This window comes from Amphiprion ocellaris, chromosome 9 (assembly GCF_022539595.1).
Source record: "Amphiprion ocellaris isolate individual 3 ecotype Okinawa chromosome 9, ASM2253959v1, whole genome shotgun sequence".
Taxonomy (NCBI): Eukaryota; Metazoa; Chordata; class Actinopteri; family Pomacentridae; genus Amphiprion; species Amphiprion ocellaris.
Window position 1 is genome coordinate 19,615,008 of NC_072774.1, and position 13,991 is coordinate 19,628,998.

The 13,991-nt window shown below is 37.9% G+C and overlaps 1 protein-coding gene across 1 annotated transcript; it reads left to right on the forward strand.

Moving 5' to 3' along the window:
- Nucleotides 1–2,072: 2,072 nt before the first annotated feature.
- rhbdl2 (rhomboid, veinlet-like 2 (Drosophila)) lies at nucleotides 2,073–13,923 on the forward strand. Its single transcript, XM_023288651.3, has 8 exons — nucleotides 2,073–2,496; nucleotides 5,438–5,681; nucleotides 8,843–8,991; nucleotides 10,293–10,405; nucleotides 10,611–10,711; nucleotides 11,320–11,380; nucleotides 11,477–11,538; nucleotides 12,659–13,923. Exons 2-8 carry the CDS (start codon nucleotides 5,451–5,453, stop codon nucleotides 12,836–12,838), a joined length of 897 nt encoding a protein of 298 aa, XP_023144419.1. The 5' UTR covers nucleotides 2,073–2,496; nucleotides 5,438–5,450; the 3' UTR covers nucleotides 12,839–13,923.
- The last annotated feature ends 68 nt before the right edge of the window (nucleotides 13,924–13,991 follow it).

The window sequence follows — 13,991 nt, forward strand, 5'->3', positions numbered from 1 at the left end:
ACAACTCAGCTGTACCAAACCCACTAATCACTGCACACATTAGCACCATGTGCTAACTGTGGCTAAAGAACCACATTTACCAAGACAACTATCCAGTACAAAGCCCTAAAACACGCCAAGAAACACATTAAAGACGATTTTACTGCTGGAAGCTGCAAGCCAGCGCCTAAAGAACAAACTACAGCAATGGAGCCAAACCCGGTTCACTGGTGGAGAGAAGCAGACGAAATGTTTGTCTGCAGCTAAATAAAGCAGGAAGACACTGAGCTGCTCAGGTGTTCCTGATAACACCAAGCAGCCACCTGGACAGCCAATAGGAACACAGCCACCTGGACAGCCAATAGGAACACAGCTTACTGGAAGTCCAGAGGGCGGGGTTAGTGAAGGAAATTTAATTTAAAGCTGAAGCAGAAAGTTAATAAAGAAAGTTGAAAACCACCTTCTGATACCTGAAATCTCCGAGTTTTCACACAAAGAACACCTGAACATGTCAAACTGGTTCCATAGTAGAACCATCATTGTAAAAACGTCATAGTATGGTGTGTTGCTCAAAAAACATTAGGACCCGGCTGTCAGGGGACAAACATGTAAGAAACATGAGAACAGAGAGAACCCAACCAGTAGGTCACAGTTTATCATCCCCCAGTCATCTCCTGAAGTCCATATGGTGAGAGACATCAGTATCTGGTTGTTAATTTACCAGAGGATGCTTATAATCATGCTGATGTGGTCTGTACTCTACAGTATTTTAGTGACTCAATAAATGTCTAAGTCAACCCGCCCAGCCAGCAGGCAGATGGGTCCCCCCACATTAGAGCCGGGTTCTGCTCGAGGTTTTTTCCCTGTTAAAAGGGTGTTTTCCTTGCCACTGTCGCCTTTTGGCTTGCTCTGGGCGTCAGGCATATGGGTTCTGTAAAGCGTCTCGAGACAATTTGACTGTAATTGGCGCTATATAAATAAGATTGAATTGAATTGAATTGAATTGAATTGTTTTTTTTAAATGCTTTTTAGTTTTTAATAAACATTTAACAGCCTATATGTAATCAATAAATGGCCTTTGCCTATCTTAAGAAAAACTCACTCAGAACTCTATGTTAACAGTACTAAATAAATCAATAAATACATGCATACACACAAAAATAAGTTAATACATTAACTGTGTTAAGATAAGATTTAGATTTTTAAAAAGTTGTTTATGTTTTTGCAGAATCCAGTATTACTCACTGGTTGGTCATTACATTTTGTTAGTTTGATTTCACTGTTTAAAATGATGCCACCTCTTTTCAGACAGAACCTGTGATAATAAAACAATACAAAATTTTTAGTTCTGTGTTAATAAAGCACTTAAAGCTTTAAGTATGGCTAAATGCTTTTTTCAAAATTAAATATATCACTCCTTAGGTGGTAGTGACCCCAAGTTCAGTAAAGTTGGAAAGATATTCACAGATTCAGACTTCCAGCATCAATAACTCATTAGATATAGGTTGTCAAAACATAAACGGTGCCTCTTTCCCATTGTTGCAAGGCAGACAATGTGCTACAAGCCCAGTTTTATCAAAAGTAGCTGTCTTTCAAGCTACAGGAATAACATTGGTGTCTATGGAGTGAACAGGGTCCGTCTGCAATTTGCAAAACCGCTGCAACAGTAAAGAGAGACAAATATTCAATAACTTCACTCTTATACATTGTAGTGTCACTAAAATCACTGCAGCCTTCAACTGGCTCCTGTTGACAAAGTGTTTTAACAGAAATGTAAATGCTGTAATTTGATTCTTTTAATGAACCATGTAACTTGAATGGATGTGATGCTGGTGTGACCACAGTGCACACGTCTGATGTTGCTCACAGTGGTCCAAGGGACGCTCAGGGAGTTTGTGTGTTTGCTCAGACTCAGGAAAACTTAGAGGCAACATTGCCTATATTGTATTTGAATATAAGCCCTTTAGGATGACATCAGCACTCTGCATGCGGGTGTGTGTTTTTGTGTACGTGTGCGCTTTGCACAGCTACACCTGTGACGATTCTCCACCGTGCACGTGACGTCACGGCGCCCAGGTGTGGCACCGGGAAACAGGTAGACTGCCGTTACGAGGCGCCGTTCGGAGACATCACAGGCGGTGTGTAAACGGCTGTGCAATAACTGGGAGGAAGGAGGGCAGCATCTCTGGTTTTGTTTGTGCCGAGGAAGGAAGTTTCTTTGCAGGAAAAAGCAATGAAAGGGCTATAATTATCTCCGACTGCTTCTCTTTTTTTCTCCTTCCAGCCTCACGGGGACGGTCGGTTTAAAGAGGAAAGGATCGGCGGGTCGCCCGAAAACATGGAGGGTTAGTCGGCGGTAGAAGCAGTTATTGCGCCGTGTTTTGAACTCCAACACAATCTGTGAACTTGTGCACTTTTCAACTCGCGCATTGAGTTGTTTGAATTAGTTTAGTGGGATCGATATTTGTGAGCTGGGACCGCCTGGAGCCATCCGCACTCTTCCTGTCGAAGGTTTAGGTGAGTAGGCCAAAGTTAATTCCATTGAGCGCTAAAAACAAAGAGGCCACGGAAAAGGAGCCTTCACCACATGTTTGTTTTAAGCTGCTTTCTGATCCTCAAAATCAGAATTACGATCAGCTACACCCAGCAAACAGGAAACGCTGCAGATCATGCTACTGTAAGTGTTCTCTAGGAAATCCCATAAACAGCTGTAGATCACTTTAGGTCCTAAAGATGGATGTAATAGTGTGTCGTGTTGAGAGCACATTTTATTATGGGTGTACAACCAACATCAACTACATAACTGGGGAGACATTTGTGGAGAAGCTTAAAAACAGGGTAGTGTCACTGGAAATACTTCCCTCCCACACTTCTATCAAGCCTCAGAAGTCTTTCATACTCCATAATAAGTTCTAAAATTAATTGTATTCCATTTGAACATGACCTTGTTGACAATAATATGACTGGGAACAACAATGTTTACGTAAGTGTAGGCTGTGACTAATGACTACACCTGAAATGTCAAATGACTCCAAAGTGATGCATATCAGTGATTAATAGAAGCAAAAATGACCACAAAGGCGCTTACAGTAGTTCTTTGTTTTGAATAAGGGCTGCAGCTCCGGATAGTTTCCACTGTCGATTAATCAGTTGAACATTTCATCGATTAATCGAGTACTTGTTGGCTGTGTAAAAAGTTAGAAAAAGGTGAAAATGTTGTCCAAAACCCAAATGTTTTGTTTTTACCAAAGATATTCAGAAAAATACCAAAAAAAAACTAAAATTTTTTTAAAAAAAATTCTGAAACTCATAACTGAGATTTTTTACTTTTTCTTTCTTATTCAATTACCTGAGCCAATAAATTGATTGTTAGAGTACTTGGTGATTAATCTAATAGCTGACACCAAACTGAATAATCAGTTGACTGTATGGCATTTAGATCATACACTGCAGAGGACCTGTTTTTGCTCAACTTCATCCTTTCTACTGACAAAATTATTTCCATGCAACTGATATTGCATTTCTTTCAGCAACAAAGTCTTTCATGTCAGTGTTTCCCTCCTGTTGCTCGCTCATTTTGCTGAGCACATGTAAAGCCTGCATGTCAACAAACTCTGCGTCTTGTGAATAAAGTTTTAAAAGTGAGGAAATTATAATTCTCTCAGTCAGGCTTCTCTTGTAGACTGATCTTAGATAATGAAAACAATGACTTTTCTTTTTGTATCAAGCAGCAAAAAAAGTTCATAACTTGATGTGTTTGAGTTAATTTGCTAATCCTGCTGTGTTTGTGTAGTGTCAGTGATGAAGAGATATATACTGCAGCCTTGTTTGGAATTACAAATGTCTAATAGTTTTTGATGCTATATTGGTTGTCAGTTATTACTCTGAAAAAAATGTAATTATTATTAATGTGCTACTCATTTAATTTATTTTTTTATTGTTTATTTCATTCACCAAAAACAAATACAACATAAATACATATAAAACAAAAATATTTGAATGAAAGGGTGGTAGAACGAAGTAGAAAACTTATACAATCTGCCCCTTATCAACATAAAATCACTGACAAGTCATAATAATAATAATAATAATACATTTTATTTATAGGCGCCTTTCAGAACACTCAAGGTCACCGTACAGAGGAAACACAAATAAAAACACATTCAAATATACGGTATAAAATGTAAGAATTTTTAAAAAATTGAAAAGAAGAAAATTTAGCAATTTTAAAACAACAGAAAGAGAAGGAGGAATGGAAGTTGTCATTGTCAAGTTACGCTGTTGAACACAGCCATCTTCCAAGAGATTCAGCAAAAACATAAAGCAAGTTTCTGCTACACAGCAGTGTCATTGTCTTTTTTTTTTTTTTAGTAATGAAGCTTTTAGACTTTTCTTAAAAATAAAAATAGACTTGGAAGTTTTAATTTTATCATCTAGATTGTTCCACAGACTGACTCCTTGGATTGAGATACATCTTTCCTTTGGGTTTATTCTAAACTCTGATGTTGAAATAAACTTCAGTTCCTATTCATTTGTATCTACTTTCTCTCTTTTTGAATCTGTTTAGTAAGTTATCTGTTAATATTTTAATCTTATCATATCTGAACCAGCACAACCCCTTTATGCAGAAGCATCTAAACCAGCACCTGTTAGCAGTAGACAAAGGCATATCATATGGGTCAATATATAATGGAGGGACTTTTGAAGTCCATGGGATATATCTTGTATGCATTTTTATTAAAAGTAAAAAAACTAATGTTTTCTATGTTCATTATGATTATGTCTTTACAAATTCCATAATTATTTATGATGGAAACGATCACTTATTAATAGAAAATGACTGGATATCACTAAAATGTCAACTAAATTTAATATTTTTAATTTAATAACAACCACCTTCTAATTAGCTAACAATAATAAAATGAGCGGATTCAAAAAATGCTTCAGTTCAGATAATCATGACAGACGTTTCTTTTCTGGCAATATGTCAAATTTTATATGGAAATTGTATCTGTGTCCGAGAAATCACTTTCAACTAAGTTACCCATTACAAAAACACCTCTCAAGCAAGTGTGTTAATTCCAGATCACATGACCTGCTCCACCTGATGTCATTTCCTCCTGAAGAAAAGACTGGCAAGACTCCAAGGCTTTCTGAGTTATTTAATTTAAAGTAGTGTGTGAATGAAGTGTGGATTTATCGCATTTCAACACGTTTACTGCAATATCTTTATAAATAACTTTCAATTTCAATTTTATATATGATATTTTAGAAGAATCTTTCTCTAAAAATGCCATGTGGTGTTTTGCTATAGGCCGCCATGTTGATTTTAGGCCTGAAAACAGCAAAAATGTCAACTATGATACAAAAAGTCCTGCAATTATATACTGACCCTTATCATGGTAAACACCCCCATGTTTCCCACCATGAAATCATATTTATACACTCTGCTCCGTAGGACTGCAGCGGTGATGGAAGACATCGACTTGGAGCAGCAGGAGCCGTTTCCTGTGGACAGAGATGGGAGGCAGGTGAGGGATGGAGTGGACCGGCCGGATGGTGGCAGGAAGCTGGGATGTTGTGAGAAGTTCCAGAGGGCCGTCTCAAGGTGGATGCTTCCAGAAGACTCCCGCAGCAAGTACCTGGAACGTGCCAACTGCTGCCCACCCCCCATCTTCATCATCCTCATCAGTATCGCAGAGGTAGCTCTAGCCCGCATGTACACAACACAGATACTGTAGGAGGTGCTGGGACGGTCAGTATGGATTCTGTGAACTCATTATAAAACATGCAGCCTACATTTGGCATGTATGCCACCATGGTGTTAATTCCTGTATAGATTTACTGTAATGATATTTAGTAGAGCAGAGATTGAAGGGAACTTCTAAAAGGCTGGATGTGATACCATGGAATAAGGACGTCACGAGAAGCAAAGTGTTGTGTTTTCCTGTTTAAAGCTACAGTAGTTGAATTTGCGGGGTTTTCACAGTGATCAAGACCTCAACTGAGAAGCACTTGTACAGCCATGAGTGTTCATTTCACTCTTTCTTACTGTTCCTTTTAGCTTCCTCTGGTAGTTCTGTTCCATCAAGTGCAGCCCCACACAGGCAGGCAGCAGGCACAGTGTCAATAAAAACAGCACATTTTATGAGTGGTAGCTTTAGGTTAGAGTGGGTACAGTTGATCCCCACCGATGGGAGGTGCTTTTCCTCAGTGGGTAAACAGAAAGGCCGCTGTGTCTTGACTCGAAGTTTCAGGTAAATAAACACATCTTGTGGAATGTGGTGGATCAGTGGGTGGTTTGTTGAAATATATATAAAAAAAGGGGGGCGATCATGTGGCCTCATTTTCTCCATAAGAATGATTTAACCCTTGTGTCGTCCTGCGGGTCAAAATTGACCTATTTTAAAGTTGGAAAATGTGGGGGAAAAAAATATTTTCACGGTGAAACTTCTGATGCCCACATTTTCAACATTTTTGGGAAATCTTTCAACATTTTTTGGTGGAAAAAAGAAATGTTAAAAATGTTTCTTATGAACATTCACAAAAAATTGGGATTTTTTTGAAGATTTTTACTCATTTTTTGAAAATATTTGCAAGAATTTTCTCGCCAAATTTGTGGGATTTTTCAAAATAAAACTTTTAAGGAATTATTGGAATTTTCTTTCTGAAGCTTTTGCAAATTTTCAGAAATTTGGGGAATTTCTTTGCTGAATTTTTGGATTTTTTTTCAGACAAGGTAACAGTATTTTTTGGTGCCCATAAATGAGAACAAGAGGGTTAAAAAGGGAGGTTTTTAGGATGTCCTTTACTTTAATGCCACAGGAATGTGCCCTAGATTGCCTGTATGTTAAACAAACAGAATCCACTTTGGGTGTATTCCGGTAGATACAAGGTTTGTGAACAGCTAAGACAGGCAGCAAGAGATGGTCATTTTACTTTATGTACAGAATAATAAAAGGACTTTTTTTCACACAGTGTGCCTTTACATTCTAGGATATTACAACTATGGATGACCACTATTAATACACTTTCCCAAATTCAGCATTTTTTGTAAATGCATAAATTAATGAATAACCCACTATGATGTCGTTAAAAGTCTTTATTTTTGAGCTGATTTCCAACCACTGACCCAATAACCCAAAAGGAAACCAATACAGCACTAAGAGAGTATGTGGAAAGATAATCTCAGCTCATTTGAATTCAAAATGTATTTAAAGAATCAAGCAGTAAAAACAGTCAAACAGAATGCATAAATGATGAAAACAGATAAATGATGATCAAAAAGTGAATAAATGGTTAAAATAGCTACTGAAAAGTATGGCCAACAAATAAAATTGTTTGCTAGAAGTATGAATAAACCATTTAATACAGTCTGTGGGATAAATATTACATACATATTGCATCCTCCTCACCTCTGGCAGGCAGAGAGCTCTCAGCACTCTCTGCTTTGTCCCGTCTTTCTTTGTTTTTGCATATTATCTGTTTTTCTGCTGCCGTTGCATCACTTGCATGTGTTGCACAGCTGTTTGCAGGACTTTAATATGTTTATTGACTGTAAATTTTTATTGTTGGTGTTTGACACTTGATGGTGCAGTTTCAAATTTAGTTTTTTTTAATTCATAGTATATTTTACACTTTGTTGTGCATTTTGTATCTTATGTATATTTTTCTATTGTGGTGGTGGACACTTTACTGTTTGTGCTTGCTACCATGGCAACAGAATTTTCCCAAGGGGACTGATAGAGTATTTCTATTCTATTCTATTCTATTCTATTCTATTCTATTCTATTCTATTCTATTCTATTCTATTCTATTCTATTCTATTCTGTACTTTCAGTGGTTGAAAGCTCAAAGTAATGGAAAGCTATTAATATGTAGCTGAAACTTATGAATAAAAAGCTCCGACCAAAGTGACCTAAAAGGTAACTGTTTAGCTGGTTGAAAAAATATTTTAATAAGGTAAACTTTTAAATAATTAAATGTTAAACAAATTTAAAGTGATTGTGTTGATGAAGGGGTTCGTTCTTGAGTCCATCTGACAGGTCCATGTGGGTAAATCAGATGAAAAAGGTTGAGAACCTCTGTGTTAATGTACATGTCAACTAATATAATTCCTCCTGGATACTGCTGTATGAACAGATAATGAAAGACTGTAACATAAAACACAGTTCTAACAATAAAGGATATCGCTGAGAAATTCTGGACATTAATTAACTCCTAGAATGGCCTTATATCTGTTCACAACTTAAGTGCCTTATAAAGCATTTATTGAATTTTTCTATTATTTTTAGATACTTTTAAGCTCATAAAAGTATTGTGTGATGGATACACTATTTTGAACTGAGCCGAATTTAATGTTTTGTTTCCATTATTCCTGTACGCTTCTGAATCTTTTCCAACTGATCCCACATTAATGTCAGAATCGGTGTGAAGGCATTCGTCTCTTTCTTATCATTATGTGTTTGCACACTGTCTGTTCCCACGTTTGAATGAACAGCTCACTCTTTGTAGCTAACAGATGTCCAGTGTCATTGCATTTGAATGCCTATGAATACTCTTATTTGCAAGGAGCATCAGCTGGTTCTTTCTCAGTGTGCTGTTGCTTTATACTCATATAGACACAAGCATTTAGACCTACAGGCTGCTGTGCATGATCACACATAGGGTTCTGAGGTCAACGTGGGGGCGTACATCAACATCTGCATGTCTGATTCTCTCCTCCCTTTGTCATTTTCACAGCTGTTTTGGATTCAGCTTCACCGCTGATGTCCTTTCTACATTTTCCACAGGATATGAGGATTAAAGTAAACATATTTGTCTTTCACACTAACTTTTGTATCCACTCTCTGGTCTTTATTAGTTGGCAGTGTTTATCTACTACGCTGTGTGGAAACCTCAGAAGCAGTGGGTGACCCTGGAGGAAGGCATCTGGAAAAGCCCTCTGACATACAGGCCTGAGCACAGGGAGAAAGCATGGTGCTTTATCTCCTACATGTTTGTCCACGCTGGGTAAGCATAGGCAGGGCTTTTAGATACCGTGATTAACACGATAAAAGCTCTTCTTAGTGTGAAAAATGTGACAAATTCCCACAGACTCTGCAGTGTAGATCAGTTTGATGGGGGTTATAATCGTTGTGGGTTTCTGATGATGTCAGAGGTGCTGATTCAACTCTGTGGTCATTTTTTAACAACTGCAGTTTGAGCCCAGCGTCCCGTTTGCTGTGTTGCTTCATGATGTATTTTTAGCTGATGCAACAGTAGCTTTTGCAAATCAGTTACTACAGAGGTGAATCATATGAAGCCGAGTACCCTTTGATTTGAAAGAAATTAGTCAATTTCCTTTTTATTAGTCAGGTTTCAAGGCCATTTATAGAGGTGGGCTATGTTGTAGAAACACTGCAAATGTACATGATGTAGCAATGCCACGGAAACACGGGAACATCATGACTGCACAGGAAACATGCATTTGCAAAGAGGACAAGTGGTCACAGTCTCTCAGCAGCACTGAGTGGAAAACGCCTAACAGGATATTTTCTTAAAGAATGAGGCTGGGGATAATCTGTGTTTTTTTTTCAGTAAAAAACAAAACAAAACATGAAGACACAAAAACCAACAATGAGTCGACAAATCCAGATTTAGCTCATTCCTTTAAGACATCCTCATTTGTTACAATGAATATGAGCACAGTAGACTGCTTTAACCCAATCCCATGTACTGCCTTAAATTCTCTCTAATATGTATTATTCTGTAGCTCAGAATAGCAGCAAAACCACAGTTTATTCATGCTCTCCTTCACCTTTTATATTAATAAAGTTTATTTAACAGACTTGGGGCATCACTGCTACAGGGTAAAATGGGAGGTGTACCTAAGGACTAAGAAGCTGATGGTTTTTATTTTCATTTTCTTTGACATTTTGACCATAAAACTGTGCCTAATGTTGTGCAAATCCTAGTTGTGCTGCTAAAACAGCTCAGACCCACCCGTATCGCTTGATTGGATTTGGGTCTGGGAAGTCCTGCTTCAATGTGGGGTGTGCTAGGTCAGCAAAAATGTTTAGGTGGTCCATCAGAGTAGCGTCCACATGAATGACAGCACCCATTTCTCAGCAGAACATTGCATTGTCAAGAGATGTATAACTCATTTCATCCAGTGGGTTTAATATTGTGCTTTATCTATGAAGAATATCACCCATCAAATTGGGTCAACGCTTGCATTTGCTGTAGGGCTACAAGTGTCTCTGTTATTTTGTCCACCTCCCTTTATTTTTCTTCCTGTATATTCATTTGATTGCCTATCTTGCCCTTTCTAGAGTGGAGCACATTTTGGGTAACCTACTGATGCAGCTGCTGCTGGGAATCCCGTTGGAACTGGTCCACAAAGGATTTGAAGTGGGAATGGTTTACCTCGCCGGCGTCCTCGCAGGTTTGTATTAAATTTCTTAGTCTGTCTCTCACTTCTCCTCCTCAGAAACAGACAACTGCAGCTTACAAAACTAAGCAAAAATAGCAGGATGTATTTAGTGTTTGTGAACGCTAGGCATCCAGACATTAACTCGTCTTGACGTTGGTTTTTCCTGTTTGTGTTGTGTTAAGCGAGTGTTGAAAGTCTGGGCCTGTTTCCCCCTCAGGCTCTTTGGCCAGCTCCATCTTTGATCCTCTCAGTGCCTTGGTGGGAGCCTCTGGGGGTGTTTATGCTCTCCTCGGAGGCTATTTCATGAATGCAGTGGTGGTAAGTTTAAAAACAGTTTACCAGAAGAATCTGCATGTTTACTTGGTTGTTTACGCTCTAGAATTGTTTCTGGCACAGACTGCAATTTAGAAACAGATCTTAAGTTGTACTATGATTACAACCTTGTTGCTGTGACCTTCAAAGCCTAGTTTTGTATCTCCACAGCTTAGTGTTTTATAAAGTATGTGGATAAAAATAGATCTGCTTTAATGTATGTTTTGAACCTAAGCCTTTTAGATAAAAACAACCACTAATAATAATATCTGAAGAATGCTGTCCTGTGTACACGGAGCTTACATTAAAAAGTGCATTTCCTCTGAGGATCCACGATATCTGAAGGTCAGCAGTGCAGCACAGTGTTTGCAAAGCACTACTTCACTTGCATTTGGAAAAATAAATCATTACTTTACACATTACAGTGTCAGTTAAAAGTATGTCTCTTATGTGCAGACAATTAATTTCCTATGTATTTTTGTTTTGAAGTACTTTAAAATTGTGCAAATACTGCCTTGTGAAGTGAAGCACGCCTTCATTGTGTTGAGATATTGTTGATATTGTTGAGATTATTAGTTGGGATCTTTACAGCTGCTGACTATATCAATTCACAGAATTTCAGAGAGATGATCCCTCTCCTTGGAGTGTTTCGTATCCTCGCCATAGTGTTAATCGGTAAGTCCCGTTGTGTATTTTGGCCCATTTGTTATTTTTGTTACCAACATAAGAACCTACAGGAATGCTAGATTTAATACTGGTTTCTTTTTTCAGTTGGCACAGATTTTGGATTTGCCTTCTACAGAAGATTTGCCAATCATGAGGAGGGTGTAAAGGTACGACTTTGCTTTACACTGGGGTTTTCACAACCTTTTCATACACAAAAAGAGGCTTTAGAGCAATCCAGCTAATCCAGGGAACCTCCCCCAAGCTCAGACTGTTTGGTAATGGCTTTATTTGCTCGTGGCTACAGACAAGATCACTAGCTCTCGTCAGGACTCGATTGTTCATGTAGATACATGTCTCTCTCTTCGTTGGCAAGTAGTAAAGACTACTAGAAACCATCTTGTGATGGGATTACACCATTGAGCACGTTCGTAAACATGTTTACTTTCTGACCTATGAATACTCAGTCGTCATTGCTGCTATTATTACATGAGTAATTGATACCTATGAGGTCAGATCACATATTTTTGATCTCAGAATTCACACCTGTCAAGTTTTTTCAGTGCATTTTGCACGCTTATGACACTATTGTGTTGTCAAAGTCTGTCTACAATATGACAGACATTCATATTAACCCCTGCCAAACTACTGACATCTGCCTTTGTTGTAGTTCACATTATAGTTGTGTCTCCATGATCACATTTTGCCATGACACACACACACACACACACACACACACACACACACACACACACACACACACACACACACACACACACACACACACACACACACACACACACACACACACACACACACACACACACACACACACACACACGCACACACACGCACATAGAGTCACAAGGGGAAAACAATACTTGCTGTGCTATTGCAGCTGGTAACTAGCTTTCCACATAACCTAATTTGTTTTTAATAGATAAAGACTGACTTTAGTACTCATAGCTTCAGTTTTGAAGGGGAAACAAATTGAAAGCAAACAATGTTCCCTTCCAATTTAATGAAATTTGATCATTTTTGTAAATGATTACTAGACTACAGACTCTAAGAACCAGATTCCGCACTCCCTCCCCCATTTTCTTATGTCTTACTCTTGTTTCCTCTACTGATAATTTGTTTTTGCTGTTAAACTGGTCCTGCTAGTATTTTGAGCCACATTTCTATGAGGTCGAACGACAGTAGTTGAGGGTTTATGTCCAGCATAACTGATAATTAGGCCTATAGGCTGAATCTAAAACCTGATTTCTCCCCGACCGTTTCTCCTCTCAGGTGTCCTTTGTGGCCCATTTTGGAGGAATTGTGGCTGGTATGACAATCGGCTATGTCTTCTTCAGTGCCTACAACAAGAAGCTGCTCAAAGACCCACGTTTTTGGCTTTGTATAGTGGGCTATGTAGTGTTTGTGCTCTTTGCTGTACTCTTCAACATCTTCCTTTCTCCAGCCACATAGGACCACATCTGCATTCACCTGTTTTTTTATTTCTCCAAAATCCTTTTGTCACTCAGGAAGCTGAATTTTACTGACGTGTTACAGAACAAAGTTGCTTTTTAGGGACTTCGTGAATTCTGTACACCTGGTTTGTTTTTATATTTTTATCAGTCAGATTTTGCTCTTTTTAGATTAAAATTTGAGTTCAAGTGGAAGAGTGCCTCCTGCTGTTTTAGTGTGGCATTGCAAACGTTTTCCACAAGGTCGAGAACGTACCTAATTTTAAATGCAGTGACCCACTTGTATTTGTCTTAATCAAGATATGATGTTTGCTGTTTCCTTTTTTGTTTTGTGTGAAACTATTTTACTGTCAGGATATTACAGACTCACACTAGTCCTGGATAGGAAATGATGTTCTGATTGTTTAACAGAATAGCTCCTTTGTAAAGCTTTCAGTTAATTTATCAACAGCTCTCACTGACTTCGCGTCATCATAGGACATGCCTTAACTGTGGTGAAATCCCTCACCACAATAAAACAACACACGATTGATGAAAACATTGTATTATCCTGTGACATATCACATTTTTTTCAGACATATTTTTTGTATTACGAGAAGTTTACAATGTAGGGATGAATGCGTATGTGTCGGTGTTCTTTCCATCTTTCTTCCCTTCTCTTCTCTACTTGACTATTTGCTGTTTAAGTCAGATCTTGTTATCAGGACATGACTAATAAGGCGCAAAGATGTAAACCAGCTCTTTCACATACCATCTGTAACCTATTCCTCCTTATTATGGACAGTGGTTGATATTAAAATATTCCTTATTAAATGTGTGAAAATTGTTCGATGTTAAGTGTAAGTTAGAATTCAAAGAGTACATTTTCTGTTGCGGAAGACTATAAAGGAAAAATGTTAAATTTTTAAATATTTTTTGTGACAAGGGGCATTAGAGGGCTACAGATTCAGAAACGGATCTTATTTGTACTTGATTTATCTAAGTTTAAGCAGAAATTATGATCATCAATTAAATAGAGACCTTCTATACTTGGTTTTACATTTCTACAGAAAATCTTTTTAAATAAAGTTTGATTCTTTTTTTTTACATGTTTGTCAAACTGAATCTGACTTTCTGCACAAACAGTATGACACCACTGATTTCAAGTGTTGAAT

Excerpts from the sequence above, each read along its gene's own strand:
- rhbdl2 (XM_023288651.3), top strand. The coding sequence starts at position 5,451 with ATGGAAGACATCGACTTGGAGCAGCAGGAGCCGTTTCCTGTGGACAGA. Across the intron at positions 10,406-10,610 it reads CCTCGCCGGCGTCCTCGCAG|GCTCTTTGGCCAGCTCCATC; the intron begins GTTTGTATTAAA and ends TTTCCCCCTCAG. Across the intron at positions 11,381-11,476 it reads CCTCGCCATAGTGTTAATCG|TTGGCACAGATTTTGGATTT; the intron begins GTAAGTCCCGTT and ends TTCTTTTTTCAG.